We start from the raw sequence: 19,511 nt of genomic DNA, 5'->3' as shown, positions 1-19,511 counted from the left end.
TGACAGTTGGTGCACCCCAAGTTTTCACAATCTTTTCTTTTAGCATGACAAAGTGAACCACATCCTTCATAGCAAAGAGAATATGGTGTGACACAAACATATACACAAAGATTATTGCTAACATGGTACACTGGTGAATACTGACACAAACATTGGCAATGAAAAACATTTCCAATATGGTATATCTTGGTGACAGCTCTTCAAAATATCAAGCTACGTTTGTATCAGATTTCCCTTCTTAGTTCTCAACATTTTAACATTATGTAACCACATACTTTACTTTAATTTTGGGAAAACAATCCCTTTAAGTTTCAAAGCTTGTGTATGCACACAACGATTCGTTTCCCTTGCATAGTTCAACATGAGATACAGTATTTTATTTGGCTCCTCAAAGAAAAGCGTCAGAAATAATATAAAGACATATAGCATCTGTATATTTCTTAAATAATCCCTTAAATCATTTTCTGCATAGGTATGACGCTGACCTCAACAAGTATTTGAGAAGTTAATACTAAATCTACTCTTATACATCAAGGAGGAAAATTGTGCGAAGCTTAAAGCGTGCTTGGAGGAGTATGATGTTTTAAAGTCTGATCATACCATACTGTCTCAGATTAATCTGGAGAGAGACGGAACTGAAACAGTTTGAGTCCAGGTGCTACTAAGTCGGTTTAAAATTAGTTACAGATGTTTGAAACTGGTATGTCTAAGATTTCCAGACTAAAGAAGCTACAGTATTGTACAATAAGATTGTTAGACTACAAACTTATACATAATTATTCATAAGTTGCACACTGACCACTTCAGTCCGTTGTGGTGAAACATCAACACTGCTGCCATATTGGACCAGCTGATTCTCAGCTAATTTCAATGAGTCATTTTATATCCAATAATTTATGATCTACATGGAAGAGGGAAAAAAGGCTTTTTTTCAAACTCCATATTGATCATGAATCTTTGAATTAAAAAAAAGCCATCGCCTGCCCAGGTGAATGTTTTCACTATTGGTTGAGGCTTTGATTCTGCCCCTTCTAAGTTAAACTCGATGCAAAGAAAGCACGCAAATTCATGCCCACTTCCCTTAAATTCCCTTAAAGTGTAGCCGGGCCTTAAAAAATATACACAAAGAGACAGGGCTCACAGATTTTTTTTTTTTTAGGGAATCCTAAAATATTTTTAGTGACATCCGACAGTCAGAATTAACTATGAATAATATTGCCTACTGCAGCTTTGAGATATTACTGAGAAAAAATTCAAATACTTGTGAATAACTGTATAAGTGCAACTTGTTGCTACTACAAGTATACTTCAGTTAAGAGGACTATATATCATACCATAGAGAATAATATAGATTGTAACCGTGGTGTAGAAAATGATCCCAGTGCAAAGCTTGGCTCCCGTGACCAATAATAAGGTAGAACGAAACAAGACAACTTGAAATATCTATTCCAAGTAACAGACGCCTTTGTTAACAGCAAGAAAAAAACACAGCCGAAGAATAAGTAAGGAATAAGAGGGACATCATGGCAAACTGGCTTTTTGGCCTGTCAGTACAGTACCACTGAATATGGCTAATAAACACAGCAACAGTGTGACATCTGGACATGAGGTGAGCCACAGCCCACAGCTCTAAACCATGAGGGCAACCGTGGAGGCTTTCTTTGTCAGGAACATCAGGAATATAACAGCACACTGTATCCCTGCAGAAGAACACTTTCAAAAGCAGGATTTCACTGTGACAAGTAGAATATCAATACATTTTTCATGCTGTTAGATTCCTGTTTAAACATTTGTTGGTGTTGTAACCCAGACTGTCCTGAGAGGTTAAAGTTAAGGATCCCCAAGAGGGCATTTCACAGAGCAGGACTTTTAATAATTTACCTATATAAATTCTACAATTCTGAAATTAAGTAATTTTATTATAGACTCTGTATCTTTGAGTAACTGTACAGTCTTGCTCCCTGAAATCCTTCTTCACACGTTTTTAGTGCTTCACAGTGGTGGATAATCAGCACAGGTCTGCATGGAGATGACTGGTCTCTTCCCAGGAGGGGACCATTTGTCCCGCACAGTCCCTCCTTATTTGTGCTTCTCTCCCTCATTGTAGACCTTCCGAAGGCTCGAGTCCAGCAGGAAATCCACTGACCTGCAGGGTACACAGAGTGGACACATTGTGACGTTGGATACATAATGCAGCATTTCTGAATCCATTTCATACGAGCAGAAGTGAAAACTTCTACTTTGTGCTTTCTGTTTGTGCAGCTCTCTATTGGTCCACAATAGTGGATGAACCTGAACCTGCAGCACAGGTCTTTTACATATACATAATAAATGGCCTCTACATTCAAAATTTTGCCAAATGAGTTCATACACAGTGGAGTTTTTAAAAGCGGTATCTGTGGGAACATTCCCATGCTGGTGGGAAAATATGTAAACCAGCAATAACTGGTTTGCCAGAAACAAAGTGGGGGACAACTGTAGCAAAAAGTAGGCTGTAGCATTCAGGAGCCTCTGCCATAAAACTGTAGACATACATCATGAGCACGTGTTGTTTGTGTAATTACTGTCACTGCCAGAGTGGATATGAAAGTTCCACACTGCAGGTTTAACAAGAGCAGCTTTGACAATAAAGACAAGCGGGCCTAAAACTTTCACATGTAGGCTAACCACAGACACATACACATAGACGCTTCAGCTTGTTGCTGCCTTATGTCTTCGTCACCGCCATTTTCATCAGGTCAATATTGACCTGTGAACAAATACAAGTAAACATTATGATGCTTATTTCTCAACCGATCTCAATGACTAGAGTTATATTCAAGGGTTTATGATCAATGTGGAAAAGCTTAGGAAAAAAAAATCTAAACTTTTTTCTCATTTCACGTAGACTACACATACTCTGAACTTTTAAATCCTAAATCTAATCATTCCAAACTAATCTGAACTATTTGTCATCATTTTGATGAAGACAACTTAATTTCTCATTTGAAAAAATGGTGGCTTGTTCGTTCAAAACCATGAATTCGTAAATGATACATCTTGTGTTAATCTATTTTTTCTTATTGTAAACAAGTCCCATGAAAGACAGATACCAACAACTGTTTTAGTTCAATACTCTATGTTCCTACTTAAATTGCAATTTTGTTTTTTTTTTCAATCCAGACCCTGTTTTACCCCCCGTTTTTGTCTAAGTGTTAGACTACTGTTAGAGGCAGTGGGAAGAAAACAGCTGGGAACTGTAGGTTTTATGTTGGTTCAAATGTTAATAAAACAAGAGCAAATTGTGGGGGCTATTTTCACCAGTTGATTAACACCCATTTGGTGCCCTGGTGAGTATTTCCAGCAGCCGGTGTATGTGGGATTAACAGCACTGACTGTGTTCATGACAAATGAACGTGTCACCCAGTGCAACAATGTGGCTCTTTCATGTGTTTTTAATCATTTTTAGACAACAATGGAGGTCTATGGCACAGAGGAAGAAGATCTATTAGGCTCTGGATTCACAGACAATACTTATTACAAGGATATATTGTTGGTTTTGGTCTTGTAATGTAACTTGCTGACATTAAGTAGTCAGTCAGTCTTCCCCTTTCATAGTGTATAGAGAATACATCAATCACAGAACAATACATCGGTTGAACTGAGCTGCACTTTGCACAAAACACAGCAGCAATCATGAGCGAGCAGCCAAACCATTAAAATCAATTCTTGCATAATAGGCAACTTATATAATACATAGATTATACATGGACACAAATACACCAACCTGTCTATTGGAGTAATGATGAAGGGGATTGTGGAGAGGCCTATAGCTGTGGTGGTCCACTTGCGGACGGGCAGAGGCCACTTGGTGGTTTTGCCCAGCAGGTGCAGTGACGCAGCACACACACGGTTGATGGTGAAGCCTGGGATAATCACAGAGGCGAGCGCCTGCCATACGAACGTATCCACCACTGCCACGGCTACCCGTGTTGTCTTCCCTGGGTTGTCCCCATGGGCCTTGAGGGACAGACAGAGGATCAGAAAATGAGGGTAGTCAGAAGTTTTTCAAACACAGAAAATAATATAATAATTAATTTGGGCTTGATTGACTAGTTTTAGACTTTATTTATGGACCCTGTTCTTTCTGATCATCTAAGAGGCTGGTTCCCAAACGTTCTGACTTGTGACCCCTTGCATCTAACTTAATTTGAATAATTCCTTGAGTCCTATAGCAGTAAAAAAAAGAAAGAAGCAGAAATAATAAGCACAACTATATGTAAAATAGGTTGGTTTTTGTTCAGCTTTCTGTTAATGCGTCTCATGATGCCTCAGATTAATCTTGTAATCCCCTGCAATAATCTCCACATTCAACCAGTGATCTAACATGATGTTGACCTAATATTTATTTATTCCCCTTTATCATTACATAATAACTGAAAATTGACCGAAATAAGAGAACAAATACAATCCCAATTCCAAAAAAGTTGGGATGTTTTGTAAAACGTAAATACAAATAGAATGAAATGATTTGCAAAAATTTTTTGGCCTCTATATATGCTCATTCTGAATTTGATCCCTGCAGCCCGTTTCAAAAAGGGGGAGAGGGGCATACAGGCAGCAAATTCAGAATGAGCAAATATTTGCGAAAAACAATTAAGTTTATCACTTGTAACATTGAATATCTTGTATTTATACTGTATTCAATTTAATACAGAGCAAAGGGATTTGTAAATCATTGCATTATGTTTTCATTAATGCTTTACACAACTATTTTGTCCAAACTATTTTTGAATCTGGGTTGTATAAACAGCAACATCTTACCACAGCTGCTTTCTTCCCTTTGTCCACAGCATCAGCAGTAACATACGCAGTGGCCACAGCATAGCTGCCCCAGACCAAACTCACTGGCACCAGAGCACGGAAAGCCTCCCCGACTTCATTGGCATAGCCTGTGTGGATACATACATAAATACAGATAAGACTTAAACCTTCTTAGTCTCCTCTAAATGCAACATAACCTTAGTTTGACAACCCACCAACATGAAGTTTAATGTCAGTCTGAGCATTGGGGCAGTGCATTAAAAATTCAAAGCTCGGTTTTCAGTGATGTCACATCTGAGAGCACTCTCAGGATGACCATTTTTTTAATGTGAAATTGCATAATATATATCCTGAAAAATACAATTGGCTAATAAACCTCAACTTTATCTCTGACATTGTGAAAATGGTAAGTGACATTTGGAAAATTATGCAATACCCATTCCACAAAGGATTGAATGACTCAAATGTCCTTGGTCTTTTATTGAGAAGTCACCTGTGCCGTATGCCACAGTACATGTAAATCACCGGTAAAATTAACTTGTCACACGGTAAGTATTATCTTCAGTTCTGCGACAACAAAACTATCAGAGCTTGCTGAAGTCAAATTCAGTGGTTTGTCTCCATCTCTGGTACTGCTGGTGAAACTGAGCCTATAGACTATAGTTCACTGTGCTACCGGTGTTGAAAAAAACTTAATTTACAAACAACCATGTCACAGCCAATGAAACACAGCATGGTGATGATCCACTTTTATCCCAAAAAATGGTGTTTGGCTAAATAAATAGGGAACAATTTTTGGAAGCCAATGAAACACACACTTATCAGTTTTAAGGCTTCTTTCTATTTATTCTCCAGTTACGAAGAGCAAATCAGGATTTAGTGAGGAAACTGATAAGATTCAGATTATAGATTTCTGTCTAAATCTAATTAATCCTTATCATGATTTAGTGGATCATTGAAACAAAAGATTTTTATCATGTGCATTGACTGAAATATTCAGAATCTCCTACAGCAGCATCAATACAAATTTCAATACAAATTCAAAAAGGAGTCATGCAATAGTTATTATTGACGTTGTAGTCAGTCTGTGTGGGCTGTCCTGTACTTGAGTTAGAGTCCTGTTCTGAATTGCTGTCTCAATGCACCCCTGCTCTCCAGTAGATCTTGTACTGAGGGAAAGGTGCATCAATCCAACACACCAGATCAGCATCACCAACAGTGACCTTACAAAGAGGATCAGGTGTCGGTCTTGACATGACTGACTGAAACAGTGTCTTCCTCAGTGTGTTTTTTAAATTCTGTGTTTTTCTATCAGCTATATTCATTCAGTTATAGTGGGCCAATAACCTCTGGCCTAATGTTCCTTTATGTACGTATGATCAGAATGAGTTCCATGCAATGTAAGACAGATTTTAAAATTTGGGGAAGAGAGCTGGGGTATTTCCAGATGCCCTGAGCTGAAAGATACCCAACGCTATTTAACATGTTTACAGTAACTAAAATACTTTCCAAAAAAAGTGTCTTTCAGTATTAGTTTGCTACAGGCTCACATATTCACAGAATTGTGGGGGAGCTTACAGAAAATAGGACACAACAATTCTTCTTTGCTCACTTTGAGAACAATTTCATTGGAACTCAGTCTTTAGTAAGAGATGCAGAAGTGAATCATTCCTCTGCAACTTCCTTAAGAGAGCCAGCTTTATTTTTGTTTTTCCCTGGTTTCTAAGCAACAGTCAAAGAGCACATCCCTTTAAACTCAAAAACTAATCATAGCAAGCTTTGTTGTCAGTCATGTTTAGGACTGAGCAATACCCCAAAAACGATTATGACCTTCTTCTTATTCTTATTATGATAACCATATCAATACAATACCACAACCTTGAGTATCTGCCAATCCTGATACCAATCTAATATTGACTTTTTCCCTCTCTTAACCAAGTAAGCTGTTAATAATACATTTGTATGGATGTATGCTGCTTTATCTGCCCATATCAAAAGCAATGTGGTCTAACTGTGAAACAAATAGTCCATGTGTCACATTACGGGTTCACTGTGACCACCAGAGCTGATCACAGCCATGCTACACAATGCTTGTGATTCCACAAGAAGTGCTGCAGTCTGTCCCAGAAATGTATAGCGAATCCAGTCAATTTTCAAAATAAAACACCATGTGCAAGCAATACACACCGTGCAATACACTTGCCATGTGGAGGATTGATCACAACCAGTGATCTGACCCGTATCAGGCAGATTCCAAGACTGAGGTATTGGCACATCCATAGCAATAGGTGCTTAGAATTCCAAATTTAAGTTTGCATAACATTAAGTGGCTATATACACCAACCCAAAATACTGATCAAGAAAATATGTATGTCTCACAGTACCTATAAGAAGTACGTTTCTGGACTAGAGGTTGAGTTAAAGCTTACACTGTGCAAAGTCCTAAAAACTGTGAAAGTGATGTGGAACAGTAAAAATATCCATTTAGATATGATATACTCTCTTTTTCATAAAACAATGAAAACCTTCCTACCATGACAAATCAAAATGTCTTTTGGGAGGAAGGCTGGCAAAGAGAACAAGGCAACTTTATGAAACTTGGTCTTAGCTGTAGGCTGCCTGGTTTAATACTGTAGCAATGAAAATGACAGTAAAGTAACTACTGGACGTGGAGCTCCTGACACACTTGTGAGTACAAGGTGATAAGGAGCTGGACTGGTATAATAAAGCATGATAACAAGGAGAGCCTAGATAAGATTATCATCTAGCAAGGCACTTACTTAATAATAAAATGTGCCATGCCCACACATAATATGACTAAGGTCCAATTCTGACCTGTGAGCAAAGGCTTCAGATTACTATTTGCAATTCACTATTTGCCGTCAGCCCACCACGGCATGAAGGTGTATTATGTAGACAGAGCGTGTGTGTTCAGAGGATGATGGAGGCAGGAAAAACAGATGAGATAAAGAATGAAAGGAGGGGAGCGAGGTGGGGAAGCTGATGTGGTGAGTGATAAAAGAGAGGTTCACCAATGTCCAGTAACAATGACTGGCAGCAAGAAGAAGAGAAAAATAAAAATGAAATATACGTACAACAACCATATCCAGTCTCTGATCTACACCTCAACGCTGCTGCTGTTTTATTTACCATCAGTGGATTTTAAAAGTCACCTGGGATACTACATCACATTGAAAGAAACAGCTATCTACAAGGATATCAGTCAGTCCTGTCTCTGCTCTAATGTTATCCACCTACTCTTATCCTGTTGAAAATTTCCACAAAAGAACTTTGGTCTAAAAAGGGTATTTAGATCCATCAGACTGGTGATACATCATTTTAGGATGGTGTGTGTCAGCGAATATGTGATCTGTGCCCACACGAGGGGCAGTGAACTCCTCAGGACAGACATCTGATGGCTCTGGATTTTCCTGCACATCCAGTCTTTGTTACATAACCACTATCACGATTCACAGCTTTTCCACAGTAGTAAGAAATAATCTTTTCCAGACAAGCTAGAGAATTTTGGGAATTCAACACTGTGAAGAAACTGGTTCTTGGCAGAATTATGTACATAGGAATAAGAATAAGTAAGTAAGTATTTCAAGGGAGAAGATACATTATATGCGTTGGTTAAGTGTCCCAGTCACAGCACAATAATGAGAAAATAAGAAGATAAATCCTGCATAGTGCTTTTGCTTTCATGCTTTATTGAAATAAAAGTAGCCAGCCATGACCTACACATGTGCAAAAACTGCCATGAATTGTGTTTGGCAATGAAAGACCACAAAACTAAACATAACTGATAGATATCAGCAACAATATGGAAATTATAACAATAATTACCCATGTAATATCACAGTTGATCATTACAGTCAGGTATGGTATCGAGACATTTTGTATTGCATTATCATAATATTTAAAATATTTTTGCATCCTTGTTAGAAACTGATGTAGGAACACTCTTCTCTGTTTTCATACGAGTGCATGCAGAGATGGAGATATTTCACTGCACATGAAGGATTAAAGACGTGAGATTATGAGTTTATAAGGGGGCTAAAGTGACATTACATGGTCCCTGATGGCCACAGCAGGAGATTAATGCATGTTCACCAGGAGAACAGCCTGCACAGATGCACTGTGGGAACTGCTGCAGTGGCAGTATGGATGCCCTTCAGCATGTTTCTCCTGTACACGACCCGCTCAGCTAACAGCTCATTGGGTGACAGTGTAACTCGTGTTACGAACGACCCTGGTGTTTCAATTAGAGGAGGACATAAGAGACACCAAGTACTACTAATCAAACCTATCTGCCACAGAGTGTTATTCAGTCTGGCTATGCCTACGGGCGTTTCTTTGTGGTCGAGTGAGTCACTGCCTCAACTTGCTCAACAACTACCTTTACTGAGTCAGAGCTGTATTACAGAGATAACTAACGCAAAAGGTAACAGTTAGATAGCTAACGTTATGGAAACAAAAAGCGCAAATGACGACAGTGTTGTCCACTTTCGGACTTCATCCATTCCGTCCTGTGGTAACGGAATGTCCTTCAACAGACAAGTTTGCTAAAAATAGAATTTTAACAGTGTAGTTAGCCAGCTATGCTAAGCTTTAGCTAGCTAGCACACAGCTATAGGTCACAACGGCTCCGGTGTAACGTTACCGGTATGTTCTGTAGTAACTGTTCATTTAATCTGTCGGTTCAGGACGAGCTAATCAACCACACACAGAAAACATAACAATACATACCGAGGAAGCGGACCCATGTATCTCGATATATGTCCACCGCTTTGCTTGTTTTTTCTTCAGAGGGATCCATGCCTTCCTGCTTTTACTCCATCCCCCTGTGCCGTGCTATAGTGTGAAGAGTGTGGGAAACCCGACAGACAGTAGGGGCAGTGAAGGGGGCGTGATCTTAACTAACTACAGCATCCCGCAAAAAAGTCCCAGCCCCTGAACTCAACACAGGGCGGCAGCAGAGCCACCGCACAGGCGTTTTTGGGCTGATCTCCCTGTTTTATTCATTCTTATTTTATCGTGTGAAGTACCTTAACTTTGTTTTGAAAAGTGCCACCTAAATTAACTTAACAACAATAATAATAATGATAGTAATAATAATAATAATGTTATTATTATATTTTTTATGAAAATGGTTTAATTATTCCTGCCCTCCACATAATTATTTCATATGTCTTCTATAATTACATGACACATCAGCTGATATTCTTTGAACAGCATATATATATATAAACACACATTTTTTGATCCCTCAAAAATGATGAACATTTGTGACAAGTAATGGAGGCATTGTAGCTTACTTTACTGTCTCAAATGACATCAAGGCAATGAAACTATAAACTCTATCCAGTATTTAATCATTATAAATAACTATGCACTCAAAAATGCAAACAGAAAAGAACACATGTATAAAATAAACCAGAATTAAGAAATAAGGATTGACTATACACAGAATGCACATGAGGGTTTGAAAATAATGCCAGCTGCAATAACAGTAATTCTTTTCAGAAATATCCCATAACTCTGTGTTTCATACAGGTTTATCAGAGTTTGCTACAGACATTTGATGGTCTTATAGATCATGATGCATCGCTGTAGATGAAACCAGCCAACAGTGGCCTATAAAGTAGTTAAAGGGATAGTTCATCTAAAAATGAAAATTCAGTCATCCTAATGCCAAATGAAGGGTGGGTTAAGTGTTTTAGTCCATGGAGTTTCACAGGAAAACAGTGTTGCAGAATCGCCCAAACAATAAGAGTGAATGGTCACCGGTTTTTACATGTAAAAAAACAACAGAAAAAATAACAAAAAAACACTTGTCTAGTGTAATCCAAGTCTCCTAAAGCCCCAACATGCCAAGTTGACTTGAAAAATGTTATCTATTATTCACACCATGTGAACTGGATGTGAGTGTTTTGACGGTGTGCAAATGGAACAGTGGGACTTTAGGGGACTGTTCACTATTCACTTAAACTGTCTGGGAGATTCTACAACACCGTTTTCCTGTGAAACTTCAGCTGTGTTTCGTGGACTGAAAACCTATACCCGACCTTCAATCAGTATAAGAATGAGTAGATAATGACTGAATTTTAATTTTTGGGTGAATTATTCCTTTAAAATGAGCTCAACCTTAAACATCTACAGCAGTAACCATCAGTAACATTAAAAATATTAATCCAAAAACATCAGACATGATAACACTGACAGGGAACATTTTACTGTAACATTAATACTTTAACTTTACGTATATTTATCTGATAATTTTTCCATTCCTTTACTTCCATAAAGTTTTGTGAATGCAATGTGAACTGACATATTTTCTCAGCTTTATAGTTTCTGTCTGAACCAAACTCCACTGCTGCTGCTTCAGTAACTTTTCTCATAGTTATTTTGCAAATCATTAATTATGCTACTTCACTGTATTTTGATTTTTTAAATAAAAAACTCCAACTTTGCACACTTGTCAAATTTATATGATACCCTCTCTTTACATAACAAATTGTGGCTTGTTTATAGAGTTTTTTAAGTTATATGGTGTACTATGTAAATGCTTTACAGATTTATATCTTCTCATTTGTATATGGTATGCTATGTTTTTCTACTTATTGTATTATTTCACTCGTTACTTGTGGGGCTATCTTTAAATTGCTATATATTTTCTCTCTTCTTTATGTATGTCACACTGATCCCGTAAATAACTAACCATCTGCTTTTACTGAAGAATTAGCCAGTTTGAATCAGTAAAGGCTACATCTATCTATTTTACAGTTACACACTTCCAATTCAATAAGTTAATTGATTTATTTTCACCCTTCACACGTTCTAAAACGACCCTACAGCGCATCCAATTACAAGCGTGCATTCTGATTGACAATCAAATAGACCAATGGGCACGAGCTATGCAACATAGCGAACCAATGGGAAGGAAGCTGACGCTGTAGTGGGATGAGTTTTGACCTACGATGGCTGCCGTCAGCAGGAATCATCAGTACAGGGAGTCTAAAATCCCATTCAGACGGAAAATAATGTCTTTTAAATTAGAGTGGACTTTCGCTTTTCTTATTTTCACTGCCAGTCGGTGTTTGGCCGACGATGACCACGAGATGGAGGAGTTTTTGAAGCGGGAGTACACCCTTTCCAAGCCTTATCAAGGTACCGCTACCCGTTATACAGTCTATTAACAGTAGTACTGATTCACAGGGCGGCAGATGTTTCTAGAACAATTCATGTAGCGTTAACGACTAATTTACTCCTGTGTTTGAGCTCTTTTGTTACCTAAATGTATTGATTAGTCTTAGAACGTTTGTATTCTTCAGATGAAGTCCTGCTGCTGTTGCATCCAGCCTAACAAACCTTTATAACGACAATATAAGGGCTACTAAAATATAATTACATACGCCATATTTAATGCCCAACATTGGGCTTGATTAATAACCTTTTCTTGAGTGCTTTGTCCACTTTTTCGCCAGTCAAGCAGACGTTTTGTTAAAATAACAAAGCACCGACTCAATAAACTCTATTTATGGGGTTGCTGTGTCAGCTTTTCTCATGGCGACGGTACTATTTGTGTGCCCAGGTGTGGGTTCTCTAGGCTCCTCCCACTGGGAGCTGATGGGGGATGCCATGGTAACCACCGAGCAGGTGCGCCTCACACCTGACATGCAGAGCAGGCAGGGGGCAGTATGGAGCCGCATTGTGAGTATATTCAAGTACTTGTGCATGTGAACTGTAGCAACACAGGTGTAACCAATGATGCTAAATAAGGTACCGTTCCATGTAGTGTAGCGGAGCTCTTCTACTGAGCCAGCATGAACAATAGAAGCATTCTGACTCTGTTTGACCTAAATGGAATGAAACCATAGTTATTGTCATAGGTAACATCTGTGTTTACCTACTATTTTCATGTCAAAATGGCTGCTGTGAAAAAAGTCTGTTAGGTTCACCAAGCTCAAACGAATGCAGTCTAATAAAAGTAACCCTGCAATAATAAAGATTATAACGTTAAGTGTTTGTGTTAGAGCGGTGTTGATTCAAATTCACTGTGTGGGTGTGGAGTCAGAGCCAGGAGGGGTGGGATCGCAACATAAAATGACATCAAAGTAGCAGATTTCATTCAAAATTTGAGGATGTTGAGGGCTCATCATTTGGGGTCTTTTGGCAAGACACCTCAGGTGACTGAGTGACATAAAAGTCGCATGAATTGCAATATGACTGTTCACACTGAGGTTGCATTGCCAAATCAGATCTGTGTCTGATTCAGGGCCACAGATGAAAATGGCCTAAATCAGAATTAAAAAGATTATAAGTAATCATATTTTTCATATTTCTGCTCAATATATGTGCTGTTCACATATGAGCAAAAATAAATAAATAAATAAATAAACACATCAGATTTGGGCCTCTTTTGCCTTTAAGTTATATTTAACCTCTGTGTGTTTCTAGCCGTGCCATCTGAAGGACTGGGAGATGCAGGTGCACTTCAAGATTCACGGGCAAGGAAAGAAGAACCTGAATGGTGATGGGTTAGCCATTTGGTACACAAAGGAACGTATGCAGAAAGGTAAACACTGTCGGACATACTATTTACTTATTGCATGAGGAACACGTTTTTTTCTATACTAATATTATTATAAACACACTGTCTTTTCACTTCATTACAGGTCCTGTATTTGGAAATATGGACAACTTCACTGGCCTGGGTGTGTTTGTAGACACGTATCCCAATGAGGAGAAACAGCTAGAGGTACGCTGTAGCAGCATTGCGTAGAAAGAAAAATAGGGTCAAGGGCAAGTACAAGCCACTTTCAAATGCTCTTGCAAATTTGTGTAAAAGGGCTGTCTTTGTGTTCTTTTGTGAAACTATTTGGAGACAGGCGCAGAAGAAAAGATATACTCCTCGCACACAGGTAACTGGATTTTGGAACATTTGATACCAACCCGAATATCTAACCTCATTATTCAGTGTCCATTGGCCCTTTAGCGTGCTTCTCTAACTGCAAAATATGAGATGTTTATTTTATTTTGTCCCTGCATGGTTGCTGTGTGGTCTTTTTTGTGAAGTGGGGTTGTATGAGGTATTTATTGACAGTCAGTCTGCTATCTGCAGTAGATGCCAGTCAGTAGAACCCGAGTTTCTAGAAGCAGCAGGAGGACCGGTGTAGTGTTGTGGACAGGGTCAGCAGCAAAACGTAATTTAGCTACCTAAAAAAAAAATTAACATCAATTTAAGTGTACGATATATTTAGAATATTTTCGCAACTGTACTTAATACCACTCTCTCCAAAGCCACCAGACTCCATAGGCAAAATTAGTAACTTTATCTCACAGGGACTTGCTGGTCTACTGGGGCCTCAGTCTATAAGTCTGTTTGTGTTATTGTCTGACTTCTGTGTTTTTAAGAAGTTGGTTCAGATTCACTGTCACACAATCACACAAACAAACTAAAAGATTGAGGCAGTGGTAGTCCAGCAACTCCTGTGTTCTGTGAAGTAAAATGATTTTACTTATGGAGTTCGGTTGGTTTAGAGAGAGTGATATTTGGCTTATATAATGGTGGTTTCCATTGGAAAAGGCTGTTAAAGTAAAGTGATGAAAACAGTCTAAAGATAGTATACACTGATATATATATGTATATATTTTTAGGTGGGCCTTTTTTAAGTGGCTAAAATACATTTTGCTGCTGACCCTTGCTGCTAAATTGTGAAGTGAAAATACATTGTGATTATCAGGTTACTTCTACAGATCACAATATGATAGCAGCATGTCTACAATGAAATTGTGTGTTTCAACATCGTAGATTCTTGTTCAAGTGTTTCTGCATGACTCCAAGCTGTTGAGTGTGAGCAGCCCAGTTAAAATCTCCTCTGTCCACTAAAAAAAGTATGACCAACTCTTAAAGCTATAACGATGTATATGAGGGACTTACTTGACTGTTTCCTCATCCTTGTCTTTTCCTTGTGACCACAAGAGGATCTTCCCCTTCGTTCTGTCCATGGTCGGGAACGGCAGCATCAGTTACGACCACGAGCGGGACGGTCGCCCCACAGAGCTGGGTGGCTGCAACGCCATGGTGCGCAACCTCAAACATGACACCTTCCTCTTCATTCGATACGTCCGGCGCAGGCTCACGGTGAGTCACACACACATACACACTACACACTGTGACCTCTGTCTTCAATTATCCACAACAATAACACTGCTTAGTACACGCAGACATGTCCTCATGTCCTCAACTGTCCAACTTGTTATCAGCATACGCAGTTTTTCCAGAGGAGTAAAGATAAAATTTGACATAAAATTTATGACATTTCTTAGTCACTCATCTGACATTGTCATAAAATGCAGCATTGTATTAAATATATTTTATTGAGACGAAGAAAATTATACTTACAGCATACTATTGTCAATAATAAAAAATTAACAAAGATAAAATAGAAAAGAAAAATCTGAATCTATAAATAGGAACATAACTCAGATTAGTCTTCCTCATTTTCCTAAACGTCTCGTGTTTCCCTGTCTCCTACTCTTCTGTCACTCAAATATTCATCATATAAAATAACTTAGTGTGTAAGTACAGATTACAGCTTAGAAACTTCAACATGCAAGGTGTGAAATAAGTGGTTGATCTAAAACAAATCTCATCCTCTCTAAATGTTATGTTTTGGTTAAATCATGTGGCCACACACTGAAGATAAAATACAGTGTTCAGTTGTCTAACAATTTCTCACAGCAAAGTAACAATCAGTAACAATTGTTTATATTTTACTCCATGTCCAGGATCTGAGGGCATTCTGGGTTTTACTCACAAAGTCATTCAGATAATTGAATGACCTGCTTCTGGGAACAGAACCGAGAGCCAGATGTCAACACATTTTCATTCTGCAACCCTCTAAAAGTCACTGAAGCTCTCTGATTGCTTCTGTTCTCCAGGTGATGATCGACATCGACGGGCAACACGAGTGGAGGGACTGCCTGGACATACCCGGAGTGCGGCTTCCGCTAGGTTATTATTTTGGAGCCTCAGCCATCACTGGAGACCTCTCGGGTAAACAGCTGTCTCTCTCCCATGCAGCTCAGCAAGTAACAGTGACTCAGCAGCACAGTATTTTCAGCTTTGTCGCTGCGAAAGTACATACAACACTAGTGTCTTCTGTATATCTGCATTTATTGTTTTTTAGCAGAAATACTTGAATATAAATGAATCTGCAGGTTTTGTGGTATTTAGTATGTAATATTAGGAAGAAGGACCACTTTGTATTGATGCTTTTTTGCACCTGATACATTAATTGATACACTCATTGTAGCTTGTCATGCTATGATAGATATGTATGATCCTGTAAGTGATCAGACTGAGGACTCTGACGAAGGCAGGATATATCTGTTTTTTTTTTAAGTGTAATCACATTTTCCAATTCGCCATTTATAGATAACCACGATATAATTTCTCTGAAACTCTACCAACTGACGGTGTTGCGGAGTCAACAAGAAGAGGAAGAGGAGGAAGAGGAGATAACCATACCCAGTGTAGATAACATTGAACTACTGAGATGTAAGACACAAACACTTTAACTATCACTCTGTCTTTTCTGCTGCTTGTCACTCTTTTCCTCCTTGTTTGCTGTCATTCCTCCATCCAACTCGCCCTTTCAGGATATATGCACGGATCCTGAAGTTAAATTTAATACCTTTTCAGACCCTGTACATACATTTTAAGACCTCATCACCACTTTAAGGTCTTTGTCTTTCATCAGCAACACAATTTAACTTACTTATTTACTTAAAGGCACAGATTTGTGCCTTTCATTTGATCCTGAAATACAAAGCACATCGCAAAGTCTGTTTCAATGTGTTTTCTATAGATTAATCATTGGTAATCGTTCTGATGTTTATGAATGGTGACTGAGATATCACCATGGTGATGGCTGACAGGTACATGTGATGCATTAGGGGTATGGGCCCCAGAAACAACCACAGCTTTGTGTGATGGTTGGTTCTGTTCTGTTAGAACCTCATTGATGGAAACCAATCTTTTAAAACTATAATATGTAACATTTCTGCATTAAAATGTCTATAAACGTCAAATCCAGAGAAATTGTAATTTATTCACGGTAATAGTTTGTTTCCTGATAGCCACTAGTTGCTATAATTTCCAGGAAAACTGTTATTGAAACCTCTGGAAGCAGAACTTACATGGTGTGCATTTAAATTGAAAACTTGCATATGTATTGAAAACAAGCTATTATATAAAATTGGAAAATGGCATTTAAGACTTTTTAATAGTTTTTTAGAGCCTTAGTTGTCACTTAATTCATTTGTCAACTCACACTTGCATACACCCTGTCTTTAACTCTGACTGTCGTCCTCTTTTCCAGTGGGTCAGACTGAAGAAGGGATGAGTGGAATAGCTCTTTTCTTCACCGTGCTCTTTTCCATGCTGGGCTGCATCTTCCTCATCGTCATCGGCCTGGTGGTCTACAGCCACTGGAATGAGAGCCGACGCAAACGCTTCTACTGAGACAGAAGAGGGAGAAAACAAAGCTGGAGACTGTGATCTGACTGTGGTCTGTGGACCCAGCTGCACTGAGACAAAGTGAGACGCTGCTGTCGGCCAGCAGGGCGCAGCAGATCGTTTCATCCCGAGGACAACACTAGTCTGACAGGAGATGGATTAGAGTATCACCTGCTCCAGAAAGCCATTCTCTAACTTTGCCATTTGGTAGTCATGAAGCAGTAGGAGGACTTTATTTCCCACTTCAGCCCCTGCCTGACACACACCAACTCGGCCTTACCACCACATGAGTTCTCATGAACATTTGACAGCTATGAAATTCTTTAGGTTTTGTTTTGTTTTTATTAATTTTGCAGTTCATTGATGTCAAGGAAAAATAAGTATCCCCTGTGTTCCTTCTCGTGACCCACCTGCAGTATCACTTGAAGCGCTAACCAAATAGCACTAAAAACCAAAGATGCCATCTTTATTTCAGCTCCTTGCTAAATAAAGATGCATCTTTACTATTCTTTGCATTAGGAAAGCATCTGAGTGATCATTTTGATTGTGTGTGTGTACTATATTGTGTACTGTATATTCTCATCCTGTAGTTGTAGTATGCATGGTATTCATTGAGCTTATTTTTATATGAATGCATATGGAAAACATGACCTCTGTCACGTTGGTGCATGTGGAAAAGATGTGGGTGTTTCAGGGATTATTTAATTTCAGTCTCACAAAATGTTTATTTATATTTATTACTGTTCCCTTCCCTAGATTTAATGCATGTATTTGTGAAAAGGATTATTTTGGGATTAGTTGAGAGCAAATTCTTCTAAATATATTTAAAATAGATTATTTTAAATGTCAGAAATGGACATTGCACTGAGGAGACTTTGATTTATTGCAGCGTTTCTCTTTTGCTGACACTTTTCTTTGCACACTGAGTACTCACACTGACCTTTTGTTTGTGTTTCTTTTGTTATATGTAAAAACAGAACCTCCGTGTTTCTATTGACTGTGTCATAAACTGAACAAACATGCCGGTTTGGCCTCAGGCTGCCTCCTTTGGATCGGCTGTTGACTCAGCCCTGTCTTCTATATGTTCTGGAAATGTCAACATGTATCTTTTATGTGCTTTATGGTTTGTTTTCAATCATACCATGTGGGAGGATTTTCTCATTTCCTGTCACCACTTTGACAACCGCCCTACCTTTTTCATATTCTCTTGATTCATTTTCTATCATTTGTTGTTTTGTATGAAAACCGTGTGCCTCATGTACCCATTCATTGACCCACAAATTACTTTAAAGTTTTTATCTTGTGTCTTGTGACTTTGAACTATTTGAATTGTGAATAAAGACCAAACAAGACCGATATTTATATTGTGTATGACTGCTGGGTGTGAAGCACAATAAATATTAAAGGACAATAAAGGACATATTGACCATAGTTGTTCTATATTTAAAGATGCACTGCACACCTAAACACGTTTTTTGAGTTGTAAACTGAATGGTATGACTCTACTATGATTTAACACATCAATGGTGTTCTTACCAGATTTATTAAAATCGGCATTTTGTGAATTGAAAAAGGCTCAACATGCCATTAAAACAGGGTTGCACCAACAGAGATTAATTTAATCTGTGATCAATTCTAATCACAGTTTAGTAAAACTGAGTAAATGTTTAAAAGTTAAGCAGAGTCAGAAACATATTTATGTTTTCTAGCCAGTTAAACAGTTGGTTAGCCTAGTTAGCCTATTCATGATGGCTCAGCAGTGAATTATGTTGGTCAATCTGTCAGCCATTGTAAAAGTTAAACCTCAAGTGTAAATTTAAAGGTAAAACTGGGTCACTGTTTAAATTTCTAATTTTGCACTGAACTTGAAATTTTAAATTGCCGACACCCTCTAATCAGAGGTGGACACTATAAAAAGTTAAATCCCAATGTTAAAGTTGTAAAGTTAAATGTAAAGTTAAAGAATAAACCTATAAACATTGAGCATTTTAAGATGACAGTGCGTGTGATTATGTGTTTTTGGATTACATAACATCTCGTCAATAATGTAGGCTAACGGCTGGCGGTGCCTCTCACATAACCATGTGATAATCCTGCAGATCAATATCTCAGCTGTGTCACATGTCTGTGTGGAGTACTATTTTCACTCTCGAGTGCTCAAGGTTACTTTATCTTTGAGCAC

At 38.3% G+C, this 19,511-nt stretch overlaps 2 protein-coding genes across 3 annotated transcripts; one reads left to right on the top strand and one right to left on the bottom strand.

Annotated features, from left to right (window-relative positions):
* Positions 1-1,855: 1,855 nt before the first annotated feature.
* Positions 1,856-9,711, bottom strand: mtfp1 (mitochondrial fission process 1). The gene is made up of 4 exons (XM_084746384.1): positions 9,553-9,711; positions 4,804-4,931; positions 3,767-3,999; positions 1,856-2,146 (listed from the first exon to the last, which is right to left on the bottom strand). Exons 1-4 carry the CDS (start codon positions 9,620-9,622, stop codon positions 2,080-2,082), a joined length of 498 nt encoding a protein of 165 aa, XP_084602510.1. The 5' UTR covers positions 9,623-9,711; the 3' UTR covers positions 1,856-2,079.
* Positions 9,712-11,769: 2,058 nt separating this feature from the next.
* Positions 11,770-18,747, top strand: lman2la (lectin, mannose-binding 2-like a). 2 transcript variants are annotated; one of them, XM_084746369.1, is made up of 9 exons: positions 11,770-11,973; positions 12,398-12,516; positions 13,264-13,381; positions 13,482-13,564; positions 13,695-13,727; positions 14,789-14,950; positions 15,751-15,865; positions 16,247-16,369; positions 17,193-18,747. In XM_084746369.1, the coding sequence occupies exons 1-9, from the start codon at positions 11,784-11,786 to the stop codon at positions 17,333-17,335; spliced, it is 1,086 nt and encodes a 361-aa protein (XP_084602495.1). In that variant the 5' UTR covers positions 11,770-11,783; the 3' UTR covers positions 17,336-18,747. The 2 variants fall into 2 exon arrangements, with proteins under 2 accessions (XP_084602495.1, XP_084602496.1); XM_084746370.1 differs by lacking the exon at positions 13,695-13,727.
* Positions 18,748-19,511: the final 764 nt, after the last annotated feature.

This window comes from Lutjanus erythropterus, chromosome 20, assembly GCF_056507025.1.
Source record: "Lutjanus erythropterus isolate fLutEry1 chromosome 20, fLutEry1.hap2, whole genome shotgun sequence".
Classification (NCBI taxonomy): domain Eukaryota; kingdom Metazoa; phylum Chordata; class Actinopteri; order Lutjaniformes; family Lutjanidae; genus Lutjanus; species Lutjanus erythropterus.
This window is presented reverse-complemented; position numbering and strand designations above follow the sequence as displayed.